At 37.4% G+C, this 21,934-nt stretch overlaps 2 protein-coding genes across 2 annotated transcripts in view; one reads left to right on the top strand and one right to left on the bottom strand.

Annotated features, from left to right (window-relative positions):
• The window catches only part of LOC145276748 (26S proteasome regulatory subunit 6A-B), a 63,476-nt gene extending 50,361 nt beyond the window's left edge, over positions 1 to 13,115 (bottom strand). Inside the window, exons 1-2 of the mRNA XM_080127984.1 lie at positions 12,745 to 13,115; positions 927 to 1,007 (exon numbers count right to left, since the gene is read on the bottom strand). Coding sequence (XP_079984110.1) covers positions 927 to 1,007; positions 12,745 to 12,786 — 123 coding nt within the window. The 5' untranslated portion in view covers positions 12,787 to 13,115. The remainder of the gene's footprint in view (positions 1 to 926; positions 1,008 to 12,744) is intronic.
• A 2,462-nt stretch (positions 13,116 to 15,577) lies between these two features.
• On the top strand, positions 15,578 to 18,365 carry LOC145276565 (uncharacterized). Its single transcript, XM_080127760.1, has 2 exons — positions 15,578 to 15,684; positions 17,072 to 18,365. The coding sequence occupies exons 1-2, from the start codon at positions 15,578 to 15,580 to the stop codon at positions 18,363 to 18,365; spliced, it is 1,401 nt and encodes a 466-aa protein (XP_079983886.1).
• Positions 18,366 to 21,934: the final 3,569 nt, after the last annotated feature.

The following is a 21,934-nucleotide window of genomic DNA, read 5'->3' as shown; positions in this document are numbered from 1 at the left end:
ATCAAAAAAAAGAGAAAAAAAAATCCAAATCCAAAAAAATAGAAAAAAAAATCCAAATCTAAAAAAAGAGAAAAAAAAATCAAAATCTAAAAAAAGAGAAAAAAAAATCAAAATAAAAAAAAAGAGAAAAAAAAATCCAAATCAAAAAAAAGAGAAAAAAAAATCCAAGTAAAAAAAAAGAGAAAAAAAAATCCAAGTAAAAAAAAAAAGAGAAAAAAAAATCCAAGTAAAAAAAAAAGAGAAAAAAAAATCCAAGTAAAAAAAAAGAGAAAAAAAAATCCAAGTAAAAAAAAAGAGAAAAAAAAATCCAAGTAAAAAAAAAGAGAAAAAAAAATCCAAGTAAAAAAAAGAGAAAAAAAAATCCAAATCAAAAAAAGAGAAAAAAAAATCCAAATCAAAAAAAGAGAAAAAAAAATCCAAATCAAAAAAAGAGAAAAAAAAATCCAAATCAAAAAAAAGAGAAAAAAAAATCCAAATCAAAAAAAAGAGAAAAAAAAATCCAAATTAAAAAAAGAGAAAAAAAATCCAAATTAAAAAAAGAGAAAAAAAATCCAAATCAAAAAAAAGAGAAAAAAAAATCAAATCAAAAAAAGAGAGAAAAAAAAATCAAATCAAAAAAAGAGAGAAAAAAAAATCAAATCAAAAAAAGAGAGAAAAAAAATCCAAATCAAAAAGAGAAAAAAAAAATCCAAATCAAAAAGAGAAAAAAAAAAATCTAAATCAAAAAAAGAAAAAAAAAAAAATCCAAATCAAAAAAAGAAAAAAAAAAATCCAAATAAAAAAAAAAAAATCCAAATAAAAAAATCCAAATAAAAAAAAAAAATCCAAATAAAAAAAAAATCCAAATCAAAAAAAGAGAAAAAGAAAAAATCTAAATCAAAAAAATAGAGAAAAAAAATCAAAAAAGATTATAAAGTCCAACTTACGCTGACTTCATTGTCGAGAAGACGAGTTCTACCGATGATTTCATCAGTTGACATACGCAGCACCTCCTCACCCAATGCTTCCTAAATCCAAAAAAGACAAAAAGATTTTTTTTAATCACATAGCTAAACAAAAATATGTTAAATTAATCTATGCATTGTAGTTTGGATTTCATTCAACTTAGAGAAAACACTTAGAATTCATGTCTTAGTGCCCATTTTAGTGAGGAGTAAGTGAGGACAAATTTTAATTTGTTGCTCTTACGAGGGGCGTGCAATAAGTAATGTCCCTGACCCAGCTGCTTGATCTAGCTGAAATTTTACATGTGCAATGATTTATATCTCTACGGGTTATGTGGAAAATTACAGTTCTGAACTAATTGTGGTTTCTGTTTTACAGGTGTTTGAACTGAGTCAGGTGTGAAATGGAGCCTGTTGAATGTCGAGCAGTGATCCGGTTTTTGTATTTGAAAGGACGCACACCACAGGAGATTTTTGATGAAATGAAAGAAACTTATGGTGATAATGCCCCATCATATGACCTTGTAAAATGCTGGCATCGTGAATTCAAACATGACCAGAAGTCTGTGGAAACAGCTCCCAGACCTGGTCGCCTCCCTTCTGCCATTGATGAAGCATTTATCCGTCAAGTTGAGGCTGCCATTTTGGAAGATTGGCGCATTACTATTCGCCAAATAGCCCAACATATCAAGATTAGTACAGGGTCTGTGGAAACTATCATTCATGACCATTTGCATATGCATAAGGTGTCTACCAGATGGATTCCCAGAGGTTGCTCACACCATTCCAGAAGCGATAACGCATCGAGTGCTCGAGGATGAATTTAGAGATGTGCCAAGAAGATGAGTCAAAGTTTTTCAAAAGACTGATTACACAGGATGAAACCTGGGTCCATCACTATGATCCAGAGATCAAAGCCCAGTCAATGCAGTGGAAGCACTTGGACTCACCACCTCCAAAGAAGGCAAGAGTGCAGCCCTCCGCTGGCAAGGTCATGCTCACAATCTTCTGGGACCAGGGCGGAGTAGTGATGACAGATTTCCTAGCAAAGGGTACCACAATTACAGGAGCCTATTATGCTTCACTTTTGAGGAAATTAAGGGAAGCTATCAAAATCAAGAGGTGGGGCAAGATCAGCAAATCAGCTCTGGTCCACAACTCACATGTCGCCAGATCAGAAGCATGGACATGTGGTTATGAAATCCTCCCTACTCTCCTGACCTTGCACCCTCTGACTTTCACCTCTTCCCAGCCATGAAGTTGTTTTTGAAAGGAAAGCATTTCCCAGATGATGCAGCCTTGATTTCTGAAGTCACATCATGGTTGGAGGACTAACAAAATGTTATACAAAAACGGTCTCCAGAGCTTCATCAAATGATGGGAGAAATGCATAACTCTAGGTGGTTCCTATGTAGAGAAAGACTAATAACTGTGCCAAGTTTCGTTGCTCTACTGCTATGGGAAGTGGGTCAGGGGCATTACTTATTGCACGCCCCTCATAAATCCAATTTTTTTTTTTTATTACAAGGTGAATATTATCACTTAAAAAAAATCATTATTTTTTATGGAAATCGCTCCAGATAAGGCATTAAGCCACTTGATGTAAGGAGCTAAAAAAAAAAAAGAAAAAGTAAAAAAGAAAAACAACACTTCAAGATCAACGAGTCAACAACAAGTATTATACAGATGGATTCCAAGATGTTAAAATACCAACAGTCGATTTAATACAATAAAAATAAATTTGTTTTTTTTTCGTTGTTAATTTTTTAAAATTGATGCATTTAAATTTAATTTGCGATCCAAGATGTTAAAATGGATCGCAAATTAAATTTAAATGTGTCGATTTTTACAAAACAACAACAAACATACGAAAAGTAAAAACAAAAGTTTGTTCTAATTATATTAAATTGGCTGTTAGTATTTTTACTTCTGAGATCACCAATTAAATTCAAGTGGATCACTTTTGTAAAAAAAGCGAGCAGAAAGCAAAATTTTAAAAAGTTCTGTGCCTTAAAAACCAACCTGCCACTAGGTTCCCTTTAACGGCCTACGAATACAGTGAACTTTTCACAAACCCAACCACTCATGGTTGATTTCACGCAAAATACTTGCAGCGTCAATCTGGAATCTAACAGTTTCCAGATTATCTTATCTTTTCATCTTTGATATTTCGCGACAAACAGGATGTTCTAAACGTTTCCTTCAAATATATTCCATTGAAACTTCCTCCATGAATAAAACAAACTTTACACACGATGCTAGGGCATCTGTTGCTTGTATAACCAACACCCGACTCTTCATGTCAGCAGGGCCAGTGACAAATATGAAAGCCACTACCGTTCTTAGTACAAAAGTCGTTAGAATCATCAGCCGCTTTACTCTTGGCACAAATGACAGCCCAACGGCCTATCAGATTATATCTTGGTGCATGTGCAAGCTTTGTTCTTGACTCCTGCACTTTTTGAGATGTAGTTACCAGTAGTGAATTCAGCTCAAACCACTCACTTGTTCGAACAAGTCTTCAAATTCGTGCGAGGTGAGCAACCAAACAATCAAAGCATATCAACATCGCTAATTTGAAGTTGACGCTGGCGCCCAATTCAGCATAAAATTTCACAACCAGTTCTCTCTTCTGCAAACTAATGGAGAATATCAACTGGAGATAGAATGGCAATTTCTAAAATTTGCTTTCATTGAGTTGGCACACAAACACATTGGTGTTACGAACCACTGTCATCGGAACTAGATAACGAGACTCTTCACCTTACAGAGCAAGCGCGTGAAGCATGAGTGACAGGTGCACCAAACTCTCATGAACTGGATGCTGTATTACTCAGTATATCCACGCTGATAGAAATGCATACTGGCAAGAGTTTGCAGAATAAACAGAATATACAACAGCCTATATAGAATGCCATAAACTCTACTAGATAGTGAAGCAGGCAAACAGAGGAAGGTCAGGTGTCAGTGAAACACTTCATCCGCATGACGGCACTATCATTACAACCCTGGGTGAATGATTTAAGCACTGAAAAGAGTACTTTAACGAACTGTTTAATCACTTTGCTCCTGCAGCAAACATGTATGTGGCACAAGCTGAAGAATATGACTGCAACACCACACCCCTCTACACTGAATGAAGTAAGAGATGTATTGTACTGCCTGTGTAACAATAAAGCGCCTGATGAGAATGGGATATTGGTGGTAATCTACAATGCCGTGCCTCGTGTACTTGTCCTGTGGGTGCTATATGTCTTTGAGGCAATTTGGCACATTGAAATATTCCCCCTTTGATTGGAGCGAAGCACTGATTCTCCCATTCTTAAAAAAGGGTGAAAATCTGCTCAAATTATCAGGGAATAAGCATCATTAATGTGCAGCGCTCCTGCTGTGTAGATTAAAAAGTGTCCAAGACTCCTGTACATGTCTTTCTCAAGGAGGCTTTCAACCAGACAGGGGTTGTACCGATTATATCTTCAACCTTCGGCACAACCTTGAAAATCATTGGGCATTTGAGCAACTCAAAGTTCTCTGCTTCGTTGACTTCATAGACGCGTTCAACTGTTGATTGAGGTTCATTCTGGTGAATCATGCAGGCAGATGGCATGCCAGCAAACTTTTGAGGATTGTTGAAAACTACTATTGGTCTATGAGGGTCTGTGTACCAGCCTACGCTGAAGAGTCAAAGACTTTGAAGTAAGGTCAGGCGTTTGACAAGGCTATGCCCTCTCCCACCACTCTTTTCAACTATGTGATCGACTATATCTTCAACGAAGCTCTTCAAGATCATGAGGGAGTTGAGGTTGGGAGAAACAGGACAGTGATTGACCTTAGTCACCAGATGATATCATCCTGCTTGGATCGACTAGTGAGGAGGTGCAAACTATGCTCAACCAAATGCAGACTCACTTGCAGATTAGGGATGCACATTAGTGCCTTGAAAACAAAGGTCATATCTTCGCTGATTGATCAGTATATCTGGCAACTACTCATGTTGGACAAAATTCACCTGGCTAATGTAGATTTCTTTGTCTATCTTGAATCTACTTTTTTTTATCACTTCCTCCAATCTTTTCTTTGGTATTCTCCTGTAAACTGAACCTGCTACCTTAACTGTTCTTTACTTACTAACAATAAGAATTAGCTATTCTTTCAACATGGCCATACCAACAAAGTACTTTTCTACACACATCTTACACTGTCCAGGTTTCATCTTCCTCTCAGGTCATCAGAACTAAGCCTGTCCTTAAGACACACATTACAAATGTATAGTATCATTCTCATGTTTCTCACCATGCAGCACATATCCTCAACCTTTGGTCCTGGATATGACCTTAAACTATATCCGATGATGAGGCCCCAGCTTGCGGGTTTTGGGGAGTGAGGAGCCACCCTTTACTTGCCATTGCTCCCATGTCCACTCTGACCCGGAGTGGTGGTACCTGTTAGAGTCCCAACTATGGGTTAAATAGAAACTGACTTGCAAAAAAACAAATATATTCTATTAAAAAAAAATTTCTTCAAAATCACCGGATTCGGCATTAAATAACCTGAAAAGGGTTGATATGCCATAAAACAAAAACAACCAACCAACCAACCAACCTCAACTGACCAGGTTTCACTTCTAAATATCATCATACTGCCTGCCTACACAGAAACGATCAAATGAGTTTCTATAATTTTTTGTCTAGATTTGAAAATTGTTTTGCAGTCATGACAAATGATACAGAAGAATTAATTTTTGTTAAATACTCTCTGTTCGAGAGAGCTCTGTTCTTGATTCTTGTTGAGTTGTGTCAATACGAATTATCAGCAGGCACTCTCAGTGTTAAAAAAAGAATATCTAAATGTCAATGATATTGATAAAATATTTCAAGATATCATTGATTGCTCCCACAACAAGGATGGTTCTTAAGTGGATCTTGGGGGTTTCATCAGCGGGACTGCTTCTATCTTGGAGGAATTGACCAGCTAACTTGATGCGACTCTCTGAGGATGATTTTGCAGGGGCTTAATTAATGGCCAAAATTCTATTTTTGAAGTTTAAAGGAGAGCTGATTCAATTATGTGGAACTAGAATTCTGTCTGTCATGATGCGAGACATCAGTGAGGCAATCAAGTGTTTGCTAATTTGAAGTGGCAGATTGCCTGATCCTTCTCCTGGGATAAATCAAAGCAATCCACCAGTAACCATTCAAAATCTAGAGGAGATACTTCTTTTCAAACCTCCCTTCGGATACTCTAATAAATTACCTTCTATCATTTGCATTATCTTTGATCAAGGAAGAAGAGCTGTTTCAGTGAATTGCCTACTAGATACTGGCAGTGACCAAATTATTTGTCTGGTGAGGTCTTGCACTCTTTGGGTTCCAACGGTTTAGATTGTCATTTGAAAATGACTACCCTACTTGGAGAAGGAAGGTGGTACTGGACGTTGATTTGGCGTCTGGCCTTACTTGGCATGTCCCGGTACTGGTTGCCGACTCATTGGATCTATCTCTAAATTTAAAAAATTGGCACTTACAGTTGGAGGAGTTGAAATGGACTGATGTTCTGATTGGACAATTGGAGTCGAGCACAGATTTGGTGTTTATAGAGGGAATTATGAGACATGATCTAGTGCAAAATTTAGGTCCCTTGCAGTTGGTGCCTTGTCTGCAAGGTTGAGCTTTCAATGTCCCTGGTGGTCTCACCACCACCTCTGGTGCCATAGACTTTTTTTTCCACAGACCCTGCCTACTGTTCCAGAACATTCACCTTTGTTTAGTTCAGTAATAGAGAACACTCCCCAGGTGAAATCAGTTCATGTTTGCTTTGTCTTGAAAGCCGATTCTACCTATGTAGACCTCTAAGTGGATGGTTTTCCTTTCAGCAATTTCGAGAGAGTATTAGAGATGCTCAGCATTGAATCATTAGACAATCAGGGCAGAGAAGAGGTTTAAAGTTATGACCAGGATCAGATCCAGCAGTTTCAAAAATCCAAAACCTTTAAGGATGGAAAATATCATGTTCAGTTGCCCTGGCATGCAGATAAACTTGCTCAGGTACCTTCAAATCATGCAATTGCCTTGCACATTTTGGATCGAGTAATCAGGAGCCTAGAGAAACAGGGCTTGTATCAGGAGTAAATAAATGTGTTCCTTCACTAGAAGCAGGAGGGCATCACTCAGGAAATACATGTAGCTCATCAAAAGTTTGAGGACTATATCTGAATACCACATCGACCTATTTTTAAGGTAGATCTAACAGCAACTACAAAGATTAGGTCAGTATTTAATTGTAGCCTGAAAACTGGTGGTTCGGCTTCATTAAATGAGGCTGCTTACTCTGGGGTAAACATGATGGGAGACATGTTAGACTTACTGATATCATGCAGGTCCAACAAATCTGTCTTGCTTGCAGATATCAGGAAGGCTTTCCTGATGGTTCGCTTTACCCTGGAAGAGGACAAGAACAGGTTTTGTTTTTCTGTTAAAAACAGTGATAGCATTAGATGTTTTCACTATTTGACTCTGATTTTTGGGTTCACCTCCAGCCCCTTTATATTGAGGAGTATCCTGAGATTGCATGCTGCCCAATATCCTTTAGAGCAATGTCAAGCAGCAATGGAGAACAAATTCTATGTCAATACCCTTGTGGTGACTGAGTCCGACCCAATGAAGCTTATAGGATCGTATTCTCAGGTCAAGAAGCATTTGCAGGAAGGCGGGTTTGTGGTGCAGTCCTGTAACACCAATTGTGACAACCTTAGGAGTGAAATGAGAAGGGATGGTGCATTAAGTGCTCATGAGGGCAAATGGGAGATGGTGCTTGAGTACCAGTATGATCCTCTTTCAGAGAAGCTGCGCAGTACCCCTGTCAGATGTGATGCAAATGTATTTACCAAGAGGCAGATTCTTTCAGAATCAGATCAAATATTTGATCCTTTGACCCTATGTCTGTCGGTGATCATAAAAAGTAAAGTTTTGTTGAGAGAATCGTGGAAGATGGGCTTGAATTGGGATGAGGAAGTCCTTCCGGAGTTTCAGTCATCTTGGAAGAACCTTGCAGAAGACCTATCGAAATTAAATGATATGCTTTTTAGCAGACAGGGCACTGATGGCAACCGGGCCGTGATCGGAACTAATCTGGAGAAATGTATTTGTTCAGCGATGCCTCTACAGAAGCGTACAGCTTTGCTGTCTACTATGTTCAGGACAAAAAATCTGCTTGGATCATTGCCAAGGCATGGATTACGCAAGTGAAGGATAAGACATTGCCCACTTTAGAACTGATGGCTGTTTATCTTACTCTATCGTAATCTCTTTAGTTTTCCAATTCATTGGCTTGAAAAAGGAAAAAGGGATGAAAATTATGACAAGAAAGTTGCAAATTACTTAATTAAAAACTCTCACTAGCAAGAATTTACTATAGAGTTAAATTATCTTCGGGATCCAATGGGAAAGCCAACACCTAATCATGTTCAGGCGCTTGATCTTTTTCTGGAAGAGGAAAGGTTGATCTGCTCAAGTGAACAACTGTACATGTCTTCTCAATTTACTTATGAAATTAAAAATCCCTTGTTGCTGAGCAAGAACAATAATCTGACACAACTCATAATATTGGTGTAGGGTCAACTCTAAGTTAAGATGTAAGGGTTATTGGGTCCTTCAAGGAAGGCAGGCAGTAAAAAGTGCCCTAAGTTCTTGTACCATGTGTAAGAGATACAATTAGAGACTGTGCTGTCAGGTAATATGGCCAACCTTTTGACTTCTCATGTTGAATTTGAGGTGCCTTATAAGAATACTGGAGTTGATTTCAGAGGACATTTTTGGGTGAAAGAAGGGAACTCTGAGAAAAAAATGTACCTGTGGCTGTTCATTTGTTTAAATGTAAGGGCAGTGCATATTAAGGCGATTCTCAACATTATATTGTCCTTTTTTTTTTCAGACCCTAGTTAGATTTACAAATGCACATGGTGTTCCAGAGTCAATCCTCAGAGACCTTTCTTTGTAATGGAAGACTAAGCACCTTTGTCGTCTCCTTCAGGATTACTAGGCTAAGTTTTTTCCCCTTGGGTTGAGGTATTTTGGGAGTGTATTATCAAAACATTAAAATTCTGCCTCTGCAAGGTTATTGGTAGGGGTAAGGTAGATTATTATACCTTCCTAACTATTGTCTCTGATATTCAGAAGGCAGTAAACAATCGACCCCTTACCTATCAAGAGCTTACTGACAGGCAACCAACAATTATCACACCCAACATGTTTATAAGATGCAATAGGAGTCCACGCCTATTATTACAATTGGGAAGAAATGATTTCTCCACCCTGCCAAAGAAAGTTAACTGATATAGTTGAACTGCAAAACCAATGGTGGTCAAGAGCCTTCTAAAATCATGACTCTTTTAGACGTTGGGTACTATACTTGAGGTCTTGCTAGGTCAAGATGGAGTGATGAGAATAGCTTATGTCAAACAGGATGATGGTCTTGTATAGGTTCATTCGCTAAAGAATCTGTATCCAATAGAAATTTATCACTTGATGATGATGCTGATGAGAGTACACCTAATAATGCCAGTACATCTTCACCTGTCACTTCTGGCAGTACACAATCCCTAGAAATTTCAGACTCATCTCAGGAAGAAGACAGCACAATATTGTTACAATAGACCTCCAGGGAGTTATGATATATTGTGCTGTGATTCCTGTCATGAGTGGTACCATTTTGAGTGCATGGACATTGGCTTAGCTCTGCTCGCAAGGCAGAAGTGGTACTGCAGTGACTGTGTACCAGGAAGAGGACAGCGGGGTAGACCTAGTCTACTACCTGCTCAGTAAGTATAATCTTGCATATGACAATAAACTACAACTGATAGGGGAGTCTCAGAATGCGGCTACTCTGAACGATTGTTACCTCCAGGTGCCCCCTGATGAAGATCTAGCACCTGTTCGTCTCCCTGCAGGGTCACGCAAATTTAAACAGTTTTTTCTTCAAAATCTTAATTTACTTATATATATATATATTTCGTTTTGTTGGGAGAGTGTGGTAAATAATGGGATAACTTACGAAAGTTTAGCTGTTAGAGAAGAGGAGGCTCTTTTAACGTCCAAATCGAACGATAGTTTGGTGGATATTTATACTAATGGAGGAAGGTTCATTTGTTATAAAAACCTTCCTCACAAGTGGAGAGTTCTATCTTTGTTACTTGTACTGAAAAGACCTGAGAAGAGGATCGTGAAGAAAGTATTTTTTTCACAATCTTGCATCAGGTCAGCTACGCACGATGATAATTTTTTTTTTTTACAATAATATAGAGTAAAAATTATGGTGAATTGATTTCATTTTACTAGTTTTTACTTGTATTTTTTGTTATGGGTATCGAAAATTAGTGTCAAGCATATGTTATCATTCTTCCTTAGATAGCCTCGTTATAGACTTGTTTACAGGAGCGACTATATTTTCCGGGATAATCTTTCATTTTGATATTTCACATGTACAATCAAATTTGCTAGAACTTTTTTTAAATGTTTTGTTTTTTACTAAAGAGTTAAAGTAAAAAAAAAAACAAAAAAAAACAGGAAAATATTTCATTTTTAATTTAGGTGACTGAAATAGCTTTTAGATTGACTGATTAACAAATAAGAATTGGTTAAATTCATCCCCCATTTACAAAGGTTTCAATCGGAGAAGTCATCTACAAAATGATTTTTTTTTTTAATATAAGTGTATTAGAAGGCTATAGCAATGTGGGCTACCGGTGCAAGAAGTGGTGTGGAAAATAAACAAAAATAGACAAACAGGTGTCTATTTTTCATAGTTGCATATAACATCATATATAAAATCAGTAAATGGGGGTTTACTGTTTTTGAGGACCGGGATGGTTGGTGTCTTTGATATTTCGGGATAACATCCTTTCATCAAAAAGAAATAAGGTATAAAAAGCCGCTGAGTGTTTCAAAAGAGAGAAACCGCCACGGTAATGAAACAGGAAGATGAGTTGAAACTACCACGCAGGAAAGAAAGTCTAATTAATAGTGACGGGTTTTAGGTTCTAATTAAATCTGGTATGTGATAAAATATAATATTTTATTAATTCATCAGTACTTTGTTTTATTTTTTACTTTTTTAATTTTATTAACTTATTTATGTACGGTATTTCACTATTCCACAAGATCTCCCTTTTTTTTTTTTTTTTTTTTTTTTTGTACATGGTGGTCACCACTTATCAAGGCCCGGAAGCCACTCGGGTTATTGCATGTACAGTAATCAATGGAATAGTATCGTAGTAATCGTTAGTATTGGAGATTTGATAAAGTGTCTTACTTAAGAAGAGGCAGGTTCATCAGGAATTTGTTTATGTTTGACTTGAAGACATCCAAGTTGTAGTCAGGTGGGAAACAGGCAAACGGAAGAGAGTTCCACTTCTAAGAAAGAAGCTTTCTTCATGGAATCTATGTTTTGATTTTGGCACAGATAAAGAGTGGGGAAAATTATTGACAGTGGTTTCAGCTAGATGGGTGTTTATCGTGAAAGATTGGCAAGGGGGGGACCAGAGATTGGAGCTCAGACGAGCACTTGCCATGGAAGTAACGTTTGTCTATTTTTGTTAATTTTCCACACCACTTCTTACACCGATAACTCACATTGCTATAGCTTTCTAATACGCTCATATTTTATTTACCGGCAATGCTTCAATCAAACTACCTTTCCCTTTTATGATTTTTTCTTTTTTTTTTTCAAATTATATTTTTTAAAATAGGAAAACAAACAAAAAACATTCGGTTATCTATTTTTCTGTTCGTCGTCTACTTATTTAAAAAAAAACTTTCATTTTGCAAATGATAGCTCCGGACAGAACGTTGGTACTGGTGCATGCACTTCTTGATCCGTGCTTAAATAAGGTATTATTTAGAAAGCCATTCTTAACACGGCGAGGGGAAGGTGTTTTGTACCTATTCTGTACTTAGAATTTAATAAAAACAGAAACTTGACAATACTATTTAAAAAAATAGCACGGGTTAATAAGTGCGCTAGAGCACCAAAACTTTTGTCAACCTGGAGGGGTGCTAATCTTGAATTTTACTTAAGAATTTTGTAGATTTTATTCTTTATAGGGAAACGATTAACATCTGGCTAGTTAGGTAGAGAATTTCATTACAAATACGTTCGATATAAATTCCGTTTGTTGTTTTTTGAAGAGTTATAAAGTGTTACATATTCTGGACGTTTATTGATTTACTTCAATTTGGTTAATACAACATCGCAATCTTTTTAGGTACTCATGCAGTGCGTTGTGAAATGATAATGTTATTATTTAGAACCCGATTCTTAACATGGGGAGGAGGGTGTTTTGTAACAAGTCTATACTTTCACCTAACAATTTAATAAAGATAGCGTCGAAATCGAATTTTAACTTGAAAATTCTATCTTTTAAAAAAAAATCGCACGATTCATATTTTGCGTAAAGTACCTATTTAAAAAAATAACATTTTTCTTACACCGACCATTACATAAACCAAAAATGGCATAATTTAAGATTAACAAATAAGTTTTTTCTAATAAAATTAAATAAATTATTATATAAAAAAGGCAAAATACTTTGAAAACAAAGATTTATTTTGTGTTGGTTGCTACACTTATTATTTAAAATGAAGGAATGACGAGGCAAAAATCAACCGGCTTAAACACCAACACAAACAAAGTTCCATTGAGACGAGATATGTTCTTTTGTATTAAACGGAAATAAACTTTACATTTTTCTAGTGCATTAAAAACACATATACAAAAATAATTTAATAATTAAAGTTTATTATTTTACCTCGCCGTTCTGCAAACTGAAATTTTCTTCGAGCGTCGCCATTGTGAGTGTTTCAGGTCCAAAAATGTGTACGCAACTTTTGATGACGTTTTACACAGAATTTCAAGTTTGCTTTCAATTCACTTATGCCATAGTTTCGTACGTAATAATTTTTTTTTTTTTTTTAAATATGTACACAGATGGTGATTAGATTTTTAATCAGGATCTAGAATGAAGTAAAGTTTACAAAAGTGACATATCAGAAGCTGACTGCAAAAACTATATTTTAAACAAAATTATCGAGCATAAAAAATAGGTAACATGTTAGATATCATTATAATCACGTTACAAAATGTTTGGAGTAAAAAGAAAATTTATTTTACTTTTTTTTTTTGCTGTTGTTGTAAAATACGAATGTGTGGTTGCTAATGTTATTCCATTAAAAATGATTTCACACTTTCATGAGAATTTATTGTACTTATGGAGAATAAGAACCGTGTTATCGTCGGAATTTTCCGGCAGTTTACGTAAAACGCCGAAATTCTGAGCCAATGAAATTGGAGCAGCTGACGTCATTTAAGATAACATTTTTTTGCTATCATTTATTTATTAAAAAATAAATATTTATCTGGATTTGAATAAAAATATCATAAAAAAAGAAAATCTATACGCCTATAAGTTTTGTTCTTGTTTTGTGTGTGTGTGTGTGTGTGTGTGTGTGTGTGTTGATATTCATATTAAAAACCCTTTTTTCTATTTATTTATTTATTTGCTTCCCCACGAAAGCAAATGTGCACAGGGTCGTTATTAATGTGTGTGGGGGGGGGGGACAGCTCCCCTAAAACAAGGGTAAAAAGGGGGAACTCTGGCAGTACTCAAAAAAATAGTAATTGTCTCAGTATGAAGGGTTTTCCCTACATTGACCAAGGACCAATTAACTTAAGTGAAGCATCAGAACAGATACTACACTTTGAGTTATATTTTTTTTTATTTACTGATGTAGTGGATAAAGTACTTGGTCAAATTCAGCAGTAAGTTACACTCTTCTGGAGGTTTAAGGTATTGGAATTATTAAGGAGTCACTAACGGGGTGCCCTATGATTGGATGAAAAAGCAACCAATCGCAGACCTCCCTTTTTAGATTCCTCCCAACCCCTCGAGAGCGGTTATTTCGAATACTCTTCCTCTTTTGCTAGTTGAAGCCTAGAAGACAACACGTGTTTTTCAGTCTTCTCCGCCATTCATACCAGATACATGGGAGAAGTTTCAACAGCAATCGCAGCACCAAGGAATTCAAGGCTTTCCTTTTTTTACCTCAACCCAGCCAAACTCCACAGGAAACAAACAGCGTTAAAAGGACGAACAATAGATAAGTTCCGCAAAGCAACTGCTTTTGCAAAGAAACATTCTTCCTTCTCTTTCCTATTAATACAATTAATTTCTTATAACAACTTCAGTTGTGTTTATTCCTTCTTGTCAACGTCACATTATTTTTGTTCCCGTCTATAGTTGGGAAAATCCCAATAAAGGTTCAATCCTCAGTGCGGGCGACACTCAAAATACAATTGCAAATTAATTATGACTTTTACCCAATTATGGCTGCTGGAATGAGAGCATGCTATCTCCGGGGATTAAATAAAGGGTTCCATTCAAAATTCTGTGCATATTCCCTAGTTCGACTGCTGTTATCATGTTGAGTGTTATTTTCACATTTCGGTCGATGCATCTAATCCTCCCAGCTTGTATCTGGTCATCCGGACATTTTGATACAAATCTTCTTCCTGTGTAGTGGCATGTTTATGCCATAGATGAAATCATGGTTAGTGTTCTTCATAAGCTTTGGTCCACAGCTTGTTATCGGAGTCTAATATCCTTATCCTTTGCCTTCTCCTGGCTTTCTTTCTGTCAATTTCATTCTCCAAGATGTGCTGTTTGATGCCTTCTTTTTCACATAATACGTGTCCAACAAAGTGGCACTACCTTTCCTTGATGGTCTGCATCAGCAAGCAATCAACCTTCATTCTTCTTAGAATTTGTGGTGTAACGGTAGGATAACTCTGTAAATTATAAGAGTTACCTCCCTTGTATTCAGTTGTAGAGGCAGTAGTAGTTCTTCTAAGATGGCCGAATAAAGCAGTTACTCGTAACCTTGTGTCTTAAGTGTATTCATTGCAATTATATACGTCACGTCATATTTCATGGTGGCAGTGGTTACCAAACAACCCAAAAAAAATAAAATAAAAAAATAACAATGTCTAAAAGAAGAAAAAAAAGGCCTATCACAAGAAGTGAATACACTATTTTCTACAAGAAAAGAAAACAAACTTTTCCCTCTAAAAAAAAAAAAAAAAAAAAAAAAGTAACATTCAACATGGCGTCTTCCAACATTACACTGCCCATCCTGGACTGGATGAACGAAAATAAACACGAGGCATATAACAAATGGGTCGAGCGCTTGGAATTTTCATCAATGTGGCAGAACGAAGACACGGTGGACGACTACCTAGTCAGATTGAAAACTAAAGACGACAGATACGACTTCGGTAACAACAAAGATGAGCGCATTCTGGAACAAATAATAAAAGGGCTTAGGAGTACTGACGAAAGAAGAAACCTAATAGATAAACCAGAATTGACCCTCAAATCAGCCATAGAAAGCATCAGGGCGTACAAAGCCACCACAAAAGACAATTCACGGTACAAGGATGCCAACGAAGGGAAACACGAAGAATGCCACGAGGTATCTCTAAAAAACGAACCATGCAGCTACATTGTCTAAATGCACAGTGACGGAAGATTGCTGAGACGCAACAGACAGCACCTACAAGAGCTACATAATTCCCGGAGACAAACCATGTGTAACACACCCATGCAACAGAACAGTTGGGATAATATAACACCACCGTCCCAACAGCATACTGACCCATTGGAGGCCAGAGCTCCATCTAACATCAACGATAGGTACATCCCATGAGACAACCCGTCAACCAATTGAATCAAACCAACAGCCAGAAATAACAACCCAGGGCCGACCCAAAAGAACACGGCGAGCCCCCCCCCAGAAAGACAAGGACTTTATAGTATTCAAATAGACAATAAATAATATATATGTGTACATATACATATATATATATGTGTGTGGTAATAAACACCTTTTCTCAATGAAGAGGATGTAACAGTAGAATAACTCTGTAAATTATAAGAGTTACCTCCCTTGTATTGAGTTGTAGAGGCAGTAATAGTTCCTCCAAGATGGCCAGATAAAGCAGTTACTCGTAACCTCATGTCGTAAGTGTATTCATTACAATTATATACGTCACGTCGTATTTCATGTGGGAATGGAAATTCCCAGGCTAACTCGATTGTCACCCTTTAACTCTGATAACTGGAGAGCGAAACAGCCACGTGACTTCCTGTTTCTTATATTTCTGCTCTTTCGTGCTGGACCCTCAAGCAGTCAACATGTAATCAAAAACTGCTCCGGTGGCATCGGCCACCAGCCAGCTTACCTGACTAACCCATCAGCCTCTCATCAACTGCAACTCTTATTCTTTCTATTTATATCCTTAATATTTCTCATGTAAATTCATGTAAATAAATCTGCATTCTTTCGCTGACATATACCGGCATGTTTTCGTCATTATGCGACCTTTTTCTTTTCAATCACACTACCATTCAATTCATTTAACTAACATTGGGGACGGGATCGTCTATAACGCAAGCAGACCATCCTGTTCCCCTCTACAGATTTCAGCATTTGACACTCTCTCTGCCTAAAAAATGCTAAGCATTCGTTGATAGAAATACATCTCAGCCGCTTCCACACATCTACTTTGGTACTGTGGTAAAATAATAATCACTTGAGAGTAGTTTGCCCCTTTCTAGGAAATTGTCTCCCTTTGTTTGATATACCGAGTCGCCATCTTGTATATGTATTGTGTGTTTTTCTAGTCGAATAAAACCTAAATCTCCTAAAGGTATTCTTTATTCTTGTAATTCGCCACAATTTATTCAACTAGAAGTTATTCAAAACTCATTCAAAACTTATTCAAAACAAATTTATTTAAATGGATAAGGTATTGAAACCAGAACGATTCAGCCAGGACACTAATTCACCAGTCACCGCTAAAGTGTGAAAGCTTTGGTACCAGATATTCAACAATTACTTGGACGTTATTCAAATACTTGGATTACCGCTGGATAAATTGAATGTCTTGTTAGGCAACATAGACAGGACTGTGTATGATTACATAGAACATTGTCACACATACGAAGAGGCTATATGGACACTGGAGAATATTTACGTTAAGCCTACAAACGAAATATTTGCATGTCATCTCCTGTCTAGTCGGCGCCAAAAACCGGATGAGTCTATCGACCAATTCCTACAAGCCCTGCGCGAATTGTCTAAAGACTGTAACTACAAACCAGTCACAGCTGAAGTTTATAAGGAAGAGGCTATTCGGGGTGCGTTCATCAATGGTCTGGAATCCAATCCTATTAGACAGAGGCTACTGGAGAATAGGACACTAGACCTACAGAACGTTTACAGTCAAGATCGGTCTCTCAACCATGCTCAAAAGAATGCTATTGCCTTTGTTCAACAAGATTTTCCCACACCTACCATGCTGCTGCTAGATCTATGGAAGCCACGTTGGCTGCTACAAAACCACTGGCTTTGTGGAAATCTATGCCACCTACGAAGTAAGTGTCCAGCTAGGGAAGTAACTTGCCATAAATGTTTGAAAACCGGACATTTTTCAAAATTATGCCATTCAGGCAATTCCAACACTCATTCAGCTGCAATTGTCGATGCTATTCACTCAATATCAAATAGTAACAGCTCTACACTCTCAACCATCTTTTCTGCTGCTACTGAGTCGGGGTTTAAAGTATCCACTAATTTGTTTCTGAAAGGACATAAACTGAAAGCCTTAATCGACATTGGAAGTACTGATAGAAACTTTACAAGCCACAATGTTGCCAAAAGACTTAAGCTGAAGCAACACAGAAGCTCAGAATCAATTCGCATGGCTGCAGGAGCACAAACCACAAAAATTGCAGGATATTGTGTTGTGGATTTTAGCTTTCTTGGACGTGAGTACAGGAACTTTAATTCAAATGTAATTAATGATTTGTGTACTGGTGTGATCCTTGGTACTGATTTCCAAGAACAACATGAAAGTGTTGTCATCAAATATGGTGGCAGCAAACCAACATTAACATTCTGTTCCCTCACGACTATCAATGTTGAACCTCCAACCCTGTTTGCTAACTTATCCAAAAATTGCAAACCTATCACAACCAAACCGCGGAGATTCTCAAAGCCAGACCAGCAATTCATTGACTCAGAGACACAACGGTTATTAAAGGAGGTGATTATTGAGCCAAGTCTATCCCCATGGAGGGCACACCCATTGGTCGTGAAAGAGGGTGGTAACCATAAAAAAAGAATAGTTATTGACTATTCTCAAACAGTCAATAAATATACACACCTAGATGCATACCCCATGCCCAACATTGAAACCACTGCGAACCAACTTGCACAGTATAAATACTTCAGTACAATAGGTTTGAAAAGTGCATACCACCAAATCCCCTTACATCCCAATGACAGGCTTTATACTGCTTTCCAGTCTTGAGGCCAACTGTACCAGTTTACTAGGATGCCTTTTGAAGTGACTAATGGGAATGCTTGTTTCCAAATGGATGAAGTCATTGGAAAACATTATTTACAGGAAACTTATGCATATGTTGACAATTTGATCATCCGTGGCACTATCTTGGAAAAACACGAGATCAATCTTCAGCATTTCCAGAGGGCTGCTAGACTGGATAACTGGAACTACAATGAGGAGAAGGGCAAATTCTCTACCCAAACAATTGATTATTTGGGATACCGGATATCTGAAGGAACCATCAAGCCTAATCCAGAACGTCTACGCATACTTGTAGAATTACCAGCACCCCAAAATACAAAATCGTTGGAACGTGTGATTGGAATGTTTGCAAAATGGAAAAGTAGATTTTTGGATAAAATTAAAAATCTGAAATCCACAAAAATCTTTCCGTTAACAGGCGAGGCTTTAATATCCTTCCAGACACTGAAAACTGACCTGATAAATGCCAGCCTAACTGCAATTAGCAGCGATCTAATGTTTGTCGTGGAAACTGATGCATCCCACAACTATATATCTGCTGTACTTAGTCAGGACAATCAACCAGTTGCCTTTCACTCAAGATCTTTACAAGGCAGTGAATTAAACTATGCATCAGTAGAGAAAGAGGCTCTTGCAATAGTTGATGCTGTCGATAAATGGAGACACTGCTCAATTGGTAGGCACTTCATTCTAAAAACAGACCAAAACATGTGTCCGATTCATGTTTGATACACAAAATCATGGCAAAATAAAAAATGGAAAGATACTGCACTGGAGAATCAATCTTGCATCGTTTTGTTTTGGCATCCAGTACAGAGAGGGAAAAGAGAATGTGGCAACAGACACTCTCACGCGAACAAGTTGTGCTACACTTACGGACAACAAACTGTTAGCATTAGACAAATCCCTATGTCACCTAGGTGTAACCAGACTGACACACTTTATTCAAAGTAGAAACTTGCCGTACTCAGTTGAAGAAATTCGCGCAGTGACAGCTAATTGCCAAACATGCAACATTATCAAACCAAATTTCCACAAACCACCTAACTTACATCTAGTCAAAGCAACTCAGCCATTTGATCGCCCAAGTATTGACTTTAAGAGACCACTACCTTCTTTATCTCGGAACAGATATTTACTAACCATTGTAGATGAATTTTCCAGGTTTACCTTTGCTTATGCCTGCCCAAACATGGAAGCCAAAATTGTCAACAGCTGCCTATCCAATCTATTCTCTATCTTTGGCATGCGGGCACACATACACAGTGACAGAGGATCTTCATTGCTTTCCCAAGAAACAAGAACTTTCCTACACAATCATGGAGTTGTCACAAATAGAACAACTCCATATAATCCGGAAGGCAATGGCCAAGTGGAAAGGTACAATGACATTATCTGGCAGTCAATCCTTCTAGCTTTAAAAACTAAAGGTCTTCCAGAGTCATGCTGGGAAGAAGTCCTGGCTGAAGCTTTGCATGCTAGTCGTTCATTGCTGTGTTCATCAACCAACGCTACACCACATGAATGACTATTCAAATTTAACAGACGCTCAACCACTGGGATTACCTTACCTGCTTGGCTAAGTCACCCTGGGAAAGTACTGATGAAACGGTATCCCAGAAACAACAAACACGAACCACTGGTCGATGAGGTCGAACTGATAGAAGCAAATCCACAATATACCCACATTAGAAAATCAGATGGTAGTGAGGCAACTGTCTCACTTAAGCATCTAGCCCCCAAGGGCAGAGGCCATAATGAATCACCACAAGAGAATATTCCCAGGGATGTACCTACATCAACCCAACCCGGAAGTCTACCCCTTAAAGACAATGATCAGGAACTGCACATTACTGTGGATTTGCCAACACCAGCACAGCCAGGAAGTCAGTCCTCTAAGGAGAATCATGAACTACCTCCTAAAAGAACTGTGAAAAAACACACAACCAGCCGACAAATCCTGCACCGTTCCACTCGAGTCATAAACCCTCCTAATCGATTAGACCTGTAAAGACACTAATTCATTTGTTTAGTAATTTTAATGACATCACATTACACCTTACTTCTTTTCGATATGGCGGTGATTGTGGTAAAATAATAATCACTTGAGAGTAGTCTGCCCCTTTCTAGGAAATTGTCTCCCTTTGTTTAATATACCGAGTCACCATCTTGTACATGTATTGTGTGTTCTTCTAGTCGAATAAAACCTAAATCTCCTAAAGGTATTCTTTATTCTTGTAATTTGCCACAGGTACAAATAAATAACTTTAATAAATGTAAATGTTCATATCTTCCACATTGGTACTTCCTGTTTTAGTCATCTGACTTCTTGTGCAGACACAACTTTTAGGGTTAGTGTGTGTGTGTGTGTGTGTGTGTGTGTGTGTGCGTGTGTGTGTGTGTGTGTGTGTGTGTGTGTGCGTGTGTGTGTGTTTGCTATTCTTATTCAATCCAAACAACGAAACCTTGCCACTTGGATATAATTGGGGCCATATCTACAGGGACAAGATGTCTGTTCGCATTACATTTAAACTTCTGCAGGTTAGTACAGTCAGGGAATATAGACCAGGAAGGAATTTCAAAGTTCGAGGGAAGAAACTATTAGAGTTGAAGGATTTCTGGCATCTGAGGCCCTTAATAGTGAAGAGGTCGGATGTTGCTGCTTGTCAGATTAGTCAGGAGTATTTACATTGAGGGAGCACAGGCACCAGGAATTCATCAGAGCACATCCCATTTAACATTTGTAAAAGCAGGCACAGGGCTGTAACATGCAGTGATGGAATAGGCTTGGTTGATAGAGTGGGACCTATTAGGTTGGGGAGTCTTTTTTTGGACCCTATCCAAGAGGGAGAGGTTAGTGGTAGATGTACCAGCCCAGATGTGGAAACAATAGTCCATGTATGGGCGAATGGTGGCTTTGTAGAGCAGAGAAGTTTTGATATGTTATTTCAGTACCTTAGTCTGAAATAATAACCTGAATAAACCATTAAACGATAGCACAGTAATAAAATGGATAGAAGTAATAGTATAGCGCCGGTTTCAGACAGACGGACATCAAATCTCCAGTAGTAATAGATGCAGTTCATAGATTTTTAGTATTTCCTTTTTTTTCTTTTTTTTTTTTTTGAATAACGACATCTTTTCCTTTTCTTTCTTTTCTTTTCCTATACAATGTCTCATTGAATTCCCAACTCAAGATATTTCATAGATGCGAAAGATATCAACATATTTTACAATATTCTTAGTATCACTCGACTCAGTTATTGACTGAAATCTTATCAGGTAATCTGCAAATAATGGACACTGGCTACTTTATTCTACTCAAGTGGATATTTATGCAGTGACCAGTCCATTTATTTTTTTAACAGTTCCTGCAAGAACTATCAAAAATGGAACACCATTTTTTTTCTTTCTTTTTTATCACAAATCTCACATTCTTGTTATGGTGATGTGTTTTTTTTTAATTCTTTTTTTTTACTATTAATGAGTCACCAATTACCAAGGTCAAAAGCCACTTAAGGATGGAGTGGGGAGTAATGAGATTGTGATGT

The sequence above is a fragment of the Euprymna scolopes genome, chromosome 5 (assembly GCF_053919585.1).
Source record: "Euprymna scolopes isolate OS-2025 chromosome 5, ASM5391958v1, whole genome shotgun sequence".
NCBI classification, from domain to species: domain Eukaryota; kingdom Metazoa; phylum Mollusca; class Cephalopoda; order Sepiida; family Sepiolidae; genus Euprymna; species Euprymna scolopes.
This window is presented reverse-complemented; position numbering and strand designations above follow the sequence as displayed.

What these genes read in the sequence shown, in the direction of transcription:
- LOC145276565 (XM_080127760.1), top strand. Translation starts at nt 15,578, where the DNA reads ATGTGTAACACACCCATGCAACAGAACAGTTGGGATAATATAACACCA. An exon ending in CCATCTAACATCAACGATAG is followed by an intron (nt 15,685 to 17,071) that starts GTACATCCCATG and finishes TCTCCTGTCTAG; the next exon opens with TCGGCGCCAAAAACCGGATG.